This window comes from Capsicum annuum, chromosome 3, assembly GCF_002878395.1.
Source record: "Capsicum annuum cultivar UCD-10X-F1 chromosome 3, UCD10Xv1.1, whole genome shotgun sequence".
Taxonomy (NCBI): domain Eukaryota; kingdom Viridiplantae; phylum Streptophyta; class Magnoliopsida; order Solanales; family Solanaceae; genus Capsicum; species Capsicum annuum.
The window spans coordinates 245,438,597-245,446,486 of NC_061113.1; the positions used below are offsets into that span (position 1 = coordinate 245,438,597).

At 32.4% G+C, this 7,890-nt stretch overlaps 2 protein-coding genes across 2 annotated transcripts; one reads left to right on the forward strand and one right to left on the reverse strand.

The window, feature by feature from the left end:
- Window positions 1-41: 41 nt before the first annotated feature.
- LOC107862598 (17.3 kDa class II heat shock protein) lies at window positions 42-1,008 on the reverse strand. Its single transcript, XM_016708226.2, has one exon. The coding sequence runs from the start codon at window positions 745-747 to the stop codon at window positions 271-273; it is 477 nt and encodes a 158-aa protein (XP_016563712.2). The 5' UTR covers window positions 748-1,008; the 3' UTR covers window positions 42-270.
- A 4,417-nt stretch (window positions 1,009-5,425) lies between these two features.
- LOC107862600 (high-affinity nitrate transporter 3.2-like) lies at window positions 5,426-7,047 on the forward strand. The gene is made up of 2 exons (NM_001324839.1): window positions 5,426-5,611; window positions 6,480-7,047. Exons 1-2 carry the CDS (start codon window positions 5,482-5,484, stop codon window positions 6,956-6,958), a joined length of 609 nt encoding a protein of 202 aa, NP_001311768.1. The 5' UTR covers window positions 5,426-5,481; the 3' UTR covers window positions 6,959-7,047.
- Window positions 7,048-7,890: the final 843 nt, after the last annotated feature.

The following is a 7,890-nucleotide window of genomic DNA, read 5'->3' on the forward strand; positions in this document are numbered from 1 at the left end:
CAAAAGTCATTTCTGCCTGAAGAGGCAACACACAAACAGAATACCAGAAGCATTACACTGCATTAAACACCAACCAAACAATATCATGCTCATACAATACCCCAAATTACATTTTCATAATACTTGCAAAAACTTGAAAAACATAACAAAAAAACATAAAGAGCAAGACACGAGTACTTCTAGATAGATCCCTACCATTTTATTTGTACTAACATATAATTCCACTAGCCATCAAACATATCCAGAAAACAGAGCAACATGTTTAACATTTCAAGCAACTTTAACCTCAATTGTTTTGGACTTCTTTGGTTCAGGAGGCGGCAACTTCTGAATAGTGACGGTTAACACCCCATCCTGACAAACAGCAGAAATTGCACCAGTATTAGCATTCTCTGGCAGAGTAAACTTCCTCATGAATTTCCCAACCCTTCTCTCCATTCTGATATACTTTGCACCTTCTTTCTCTTCTTCCCTCTTCCTTTCTCCGCTAATAAGCAGCACATTTTCCTCTTCCACCTGCACTTTGATGTCTCCAGATTTCAGCCCCGGCATATCAACGACGAAAACATAGGAATTAGGGTACTCTTTCACGTCTGCTGGTGTGGCAGCCATGGCTTTAGCATCACGAACATAGTTCCTAGACGGGGCATTCACAGACTTGTCCGATTCGTCACCTGCAGTGTCCATAATGTGCTGGAGAACATGGAAAATTGGTGTATTGTCCATACCCATCAGCCTGAAATCCATTTTCCTCTGTGATTTTTGTTTGGAATCGTTCAAATTCTAGCTTAGTTTCTGATTGATTGAACTGGTGTGAGGAAGAGATTTGGTTATATAGCGGAAATGTGGAAACTTCTCGAGAAAAATAGAAGAAGAATGAGGAAAGTTTCTAGGAGCTTCTACAATTCTCTTGTCCTACTTCTACGTTTATCTAGAACTTCGCCGATTTTTCCTTTAATTGTACTTTTTAAAGTTTGATATTATTCGGGTCATCTAATTTGCTTATCCTTGAATTATATCCTAGCATTTATTTATAATTTCTGAATTATTTAGTATTTGTTCTTAGCATCATAAATTATTATTTTATTTTTCACTTATTTCTTTAAACAAAATTAAAAACATAGTTGAAGATGATGATAGAAGGATATATAATTTTTTATTATTAGTAGAATTTTTTGTGACGTATGAAGAAATATTTATTTTTGTACTAAATATTTTATATGTAGTGATTTAATTTATAGAGTGTTTTTAAATATATTTTGCTTGATGTTTAAGTATATTTAAATTATTATATTAATATTTAATATTTTTTAAATACATATATGCATATAAATATTGAGTGAAAATTTGTACTCCCTCCATCTCAAATTGAGATGACACATTGATTAAGAAAAATAATTAATAACATACCTAGTTTACCATTGTACTCCTATTAAATAATGTTTACATTTTAATTTGAAGAAAAAGTAATTAATGCAAAGGGTAAAATATGAAAAAAAAAATTGTTTCTTCTTAATTAATGAAAAAAGACAAGTAAAATGAAAAATCAAATTAGGAAATTTGGGACGAAGAATGTAATATGCACTTTCTAATTAATAAAAAAAATGTTTAAAAAATATTGTAATAGAATTTTAAAATAGATACTCTCTATACATTAATTTTAGTAATAGAAGTCCATTGATACATGTGAGGCTGTGCAAAATTCGGTTCAACCCATTAACCCGAATTGATAATTTGTTTATCGAGTTAATGGGTCGGTTTAATTAATTATCGATTCGGGTGTCAATTTTAGTTTTTTTGTTATTAGGCTGTCGGTTCGAACCGCGGTTTTATTGATATTTTTATCGGGGTACCCGATATCTCGATAAGCATAATAGGCTACACTCTACAAGACCCCGCACTGACCTAATTATTCAAGACAAAAGCGACCCAAGCCCCAAAGGGTAATAACCAATAGGGTTTATTCTACACTTAGCGTCTTTCTCTCAGTTTTCACTGATTCACTCTTAAGTCTCTCTCTTACTACTCACAAGTCACAAAAGCTCGGGTATTGCTGCTCTCAAAAGATCAATTTTTGCATCTCACTCTTAATCTCTCTCTCACTACTCACAAGTCATAAAAGCTTGATTGTTGATGTTCACAAAAGCTCAATTTTTGCTTAAAACTACTCAATTAAATGATTCTCATCTGTTGTTGCTCAGTGCTCACAATCGCTACGCAACAGGTAACAATTTTTAGATAATCTCTGCTTCATCTTCAATTTCTGTCCAGTGTCCAATCTTCGATGTATGTACAATTTCTGTCCAAACTATAATTGGTGCTTCATGCTTGTGATCCACTGTTTAAGCCAACATAAAAACACTATCAACAAATGCACAAGGAGGTTTCATAAAATTGAGATTACAAAGAAGAGAAAATCAGTAGAAATATAGCTTAAAGTTGGATTGTTGGATTGAACAGGAAGACAGTATAATTATTGAGTATTATTTTGAGTTTATAGGTTTGATTGTTCACCAAATGTTAGAGTGTCTGTATGTTACAACTTTTCCCTTCACTATGTGTTATAAGAATGGATGCGCGAGTTGACACATTGTTGATTGATGAATTGTGCTTTGAATTTTGGTTCAAAATTGTGTTTTAGGGATTGTAGTCGAAACACATAGTTGTTTTGATTGTGATTTTATATGTGCGAATACATGTGCTGTGAATGTGTTTGTTTGAAATGACTACTTCATATTGGTTAATTATTCATATCTCATAACTAGCATTACATAATGTTATTCTCGCTCATGAAGCAGTCATGGTAGTAGTGAACTGTTGTTTAAGATTATTGAATGCAAGTTTGTACTCCTTGAGTTCTGTTGGAATAGGTTCATAAATTGAAGGAATATTGTGTAAGTTTAGCACTCGAGATAGATATTGTTGTTGATATGATGTGAAGATTATGATGTGATAATCACTGTACTTTGCTTGAAGTCTGAGCATTGAAGGATGGAATTGTGAATCTACAAGTGTGAACTTGAAAACATAATGGTTGAAAGCTTGCATATATGATTAGGAGATGTATGGGAAGATTACTCGTATTGAATTATCTAGCACAGGAGTCTAGTAGTTCCTGATAAGGATATTCAGTTATGTAGATTTAAAAAGCTAATGCTCTCTGTTTCTTGCTTATTTAAATTGATGACATTTGGACGAATCCCTTTTGAATAAACTTATGATCTTTCTATTATTTCAGTACTAATACTTTCCTTTTCATTGGAGTAGGCAGTAGCTTTGTACTTTAAATTATATATGTTTTAATGTTAATGATTAACCTAATAACCGAACCTCTAACAACTAAAAATCGATAAAATGATTACCAATTAAAACAAGGCTTTTTAGCCCGATCCATGGGCCGACCCGTAAGTCAAATACATGCAACTATTTAGATTGCTTAGTATTTTTATTTGGTTCAAAGGATATCATGTCAAAATTTATTTAATTATGCTATTAGGAGTATTTTTGGGGGTGTTGGAGACTTGATTAACAAGTATTAACACTATGTAATATTGTCTGGTAATATTTATATTTATTAATATTCTAAAATTAAATTATAAAATATTATTTTTTAAAAAGTGGGCTGACTCGTGAGGCCTGCAGTACACAAAATAATAGTGTGGGTTTGGTGTTTTTTGACCCATCAAAATGATGGGCCAGTCCTGCCTGGCCCGTCAAACTCAAAACCCATATAGACATCCGAATAGATTGGGCCGACCCGTATTGACAGCGCTAGAGAAATTCATATACTCTATATAGAATGAGGCCAACTAGTAAATATCTTAAATAATGATTAGTTATGATGTTCCTTAATTATGGTCTATACATACGATTAGCGATTTCTCATAACATATGCCCCACCTTCTGCATCAGCTCATAGATCGTATCATACATCTATTAAATCATTTGATCAGTTTCTTGTCCATTTCGACAAAAGACCCATAACTATTTCGATCATGATTTTTTATCATTTATAAAAAAAAAAAAAATCTTTTGAGTCGATTGTGAGCGAGGAAGAATTCAAATTCTCGAAATTGTGATTCGTAGTTATGTGCTCTAATCCTTTGAGCCGTAAAAAAAACCTTCTGCATCAGCTCATAGATCATATCATCCATTAAATCATTTGATCAGTTTCTTGTCCATTTCGACAAAAGATCCGTAACTATTTCGATCATGATTTTCTATCTTTAGATAAAAAAGTATTTTTCTTTTGAGTCAGTTGTGAGAGAGAAAGAATTCAAATTTTTGAAACTGTGATTCGTAGTCAAGTGCTCTAATCCTTTGAGCCGTAAAAAAAACCCTTCTACATCAGCTCATAGATCATATCATCCATTAAATCATTTGATCAGTTTCTTGTCCATTTCGCCAAAAGAGCCGTAACTATTTCGATCATGATTTTTCTGTTTTTAGATTTTAAAAAAAAAAATCTTTTGAGTCGGTCGTGAGAGAGGAAAAATTCAAACTCTCGAAACTGTGGTTTGTAGTCACGTGCTCTAATCCTTTGAGCCGTAAAAAAAAACTTCTGCATCAGCAAATAGATCATATCATCATCCATTAAATCGTTTGATTAGTTTCTTATCCATATCGACAAAAGAACCGTAACTGTTTTGATCATAATTTTTCTATTTTTAGATAAAAAAGTATTTTTATTTTGAATCAGTCATGAGCGAGGAGAAATTCAAACTCTCGAAACTGTGGTTCGTAGTCACGTGCTCTAATCCTTTGAGCTGTAAAAGACCTTCGTAAAAAGTTAAGGCACAAATAGCCCGTCCTATTCTTCAGAAATCATTTTTGTTTTAATCTTAATAAAAAAGAAATTAAACATTGTGAATTCAAATATTCACACAATTTTAGGTCTTTCCAAACCACTAGGGGGCAAAACCTCTTAAGCCAAATTATTGTTATTTATTAATACGCTTAAATATTCATATGGAATGTATCGCAAGATCGCAGTGGATATTATTTCGAACAACTTAGAAATTCCAAAAAATATATATACATCTAAACCAAAGTCAATGTCTAATTAACCTCTTGTCCAAACAAGTAGTTTCCAAAATTACAACTTTATTTGTCTGTAAACCGTCGCAATCTTACCCTTTGAACATGGCTTAGGGCCAAGTCACACGTCAAATATTTATTTTATTATACAAAACTTATATTAGAAAATGACACTAACTTATGACTAATTGTTTCCATCCCTTATGGAGCTTATAGAGCTAGATGCCAGTTGGGCTTCTGTTTGACTTTTTCTTTTTTAAACTTCCTTTAAGAAATAGCCTCTTGTGGCAAATATCAAGAAGTCTATATAAACCAACCCCCATCTTCTACTAAGCCCATCATAATAAGTTGGAATATTACATTAGTTTCTTTACATCCCAGTTTTCTTTCTCTTGTTTGTTTGAAAAGAAGTTAGTAAGAGGGTGTGAGCAGATTATAGGGAAAATGGCAAGTACACCTGCTATTTTCTTGGCTACACTAGTGATTTGTTGCTCACTATCTTCTTCTCATGCTGAGATTTTGTTCTCTTCCCTCAAGAAGAGTCTTGAGGTGACTGTTAAACACAGAGCAGGAGGTATGTTTTGTTACCTTAACAACACTTTTTATCTTTTATTTAAAATTTCAGAAACTGAATATGTCGATCGATGATGAGAGGAGTTGCTCATGTGATTGTTGGAGTTATCTTCTTAATACTAGTTGCAGTAGAACCCAATTTGTTGTTGTTGTATGGTGTAACTCCCCGTTATAAATAAAGAAATACAGAACGAGCAAGGCTCAAAAAAGCTTTAACCCTTCACGTTATGTCTTTCATCTTGATATCAGAGCCTTAAACGATCCCTTTCATGACTTCAGAAATTTCCTGGATAGTAGGTCTGAGTCATTACGGAAGCAAAAAAGATGAAGGCTTCTAGGAGGGGTTAAAAAATATATCGACTCTTAAAGAATCCTTTCTTCCAAGTCGTTAATTCAAGTCTGTTAAAATTAATTTTAACTTTAATAAAATGAAGATCTGCATTAATTAACCATAGTTAAGTGATACAGCTGTATGTCACATGTTTACTAATTGTGTAAATACCTCATATGAATTTTTACCATTAACGTCTTGTATCTTTGGTACATGTATATATTTCTTAATTAGCATTAGCCGTTTACTATACGTTTTGGAAGATTCGAATATCCATCTCTAAGCTTTGAGGTTATTCCATTAGTTATCTTTTAATCATCGGTTTCTCTTCATTTTCATTCCTCATGTATTAATCAGTCAGAGCTATTAAATGACTTTATAGAGCTGACTGTTTGATCAAGAAATTAGTTATTTAGGTTTAAGTTATATATGCTATGCTATCCGTGAAATAGACTTAATAACCTAACCTGTTATAACATGCTATATAACTTACTATCATAATAAACAACCGGATTGATCGCAATAAATATCTTTTCAGTATTGATGGCTGGGGAGGACACCCTGGAAATCGACTGGTTCTTGAACAAGACATTCCCAGCAGGGACAGACTCAGCCTACAAGACGATTAAACTGAAGCTATGTTACGCTCCGATTAGCCAAAAGGATCGTGCGTGGAGGAAAACAGAAGACCATATCAAAAAGGACAAGACCTGTCAGTTCCAAGTTGACTCCACGCCATACAAGTCCTCCAACAACAAATTCAATTGGACAATTGAGAGGGATGTTCCAACAGGTACTTTCTTTGTTAGAGCCTATATTTTGAATGGTGATGGTCATGAAATTGGTTATGGACAGAACACTGATGACAAGAAGGTAAACAACCTTTTCGACATCCAAGCAATTAGCGGACGACATGCCACTTTGGATATTTGTTCTGTTGTCTTCTCTGCTTTTGCTGTTGTCTCCCTCTTTGGATTCTTCTACATGGAGAAGAGAAATGCCAAGGCAAGTAAATGATGATGATCATCATGTGTGATGATGTGAAAGGAAATGAAATAGTATCTCCTTTGTTTTCTATTGTATTGTTAGTATCGTAGACTTTTTATAAGATAATGTATTAATTAATTTTAATACTCAGTTTGATGACTCATGATGTGTCATGGGTGACATTGTTAATTAATTACGTTCTTGTTTTCAATTAATACTGTACTTTTAATTGGATGATGGAGGTTTGTTTATCAGTTTTTACATCGTTTGATTACGTTATTGTTTAATGAATCAAAGTTTGTTTATCAGTTATTGTCCAAGTCGTTTGATAGATGCATTATAATGACGTGAAGTGCGTTGATTTTCTGATGGTTCAACTATTTTTTTATTTTACAAAATTATTATAATCTTTTTCGACTTTATGAGTAGAAAAAACACCTAATAAAATCATTGAAGATCTTAAGTCTGTACAATAAATTTGAAGGTGTTAATAAAGACACTATAATATAAATATTTATTTTTCAATCTAGCAAGCAATTTTGAAAGCAAGTCCTACAAGCAGCTTTCAAGTAGCTTTGCAAATAGGTTACTACAAACAGCTTACAAGTAGTTTTAAAAACAGGTTCCTACAAGTAACTTATAAGTTGCTTTATTTTATTTTACAAAATTATTATAATCTTTTTTTATTTTACTAGCTAAAAGAACACCTGATAAAAGTCATCAAAGATCCTGGATTTGTACAATAAATTATAAGGTGTTGATAAATACATTCTAATATAAATATTTTATTTTTCAATCAAGCAAACAACTTTGAAAATAAATCCTACGAGTAGCTTTGCAAACAGATTCCTGCAAGCAGCTTCCAAGTAACTTATAAGGAGCTTAACAAATTATTTCTATTCTTCAATATAAAAGAGTTAATTTAGTTTATTTATACACTAGTTCAAAGTTCAACAATTTTT

Coding starts and splice junctions, on each gene's coding strand:
- LOC107862598 (XM_016708226.2), bottom strand. CDS start 747: ATGGATTTCAGGCTGATGGGTATGGACAATACACCAATTTTCCATGTT.
- LOC107862600 (NM_001324839.1), top strand. CDS start 5,482: ATGGCAAGTACACCTGCTATTTTCTTGGCTACACTAGTGATTTGTTGC. Junction 5,612..6,479: donor TGTTAAACACAGAGCAGGAG/GTATGTTTTGTT, acceptor ATATCTTTTCAG/TATTGATGGCTGGGGAGGAC.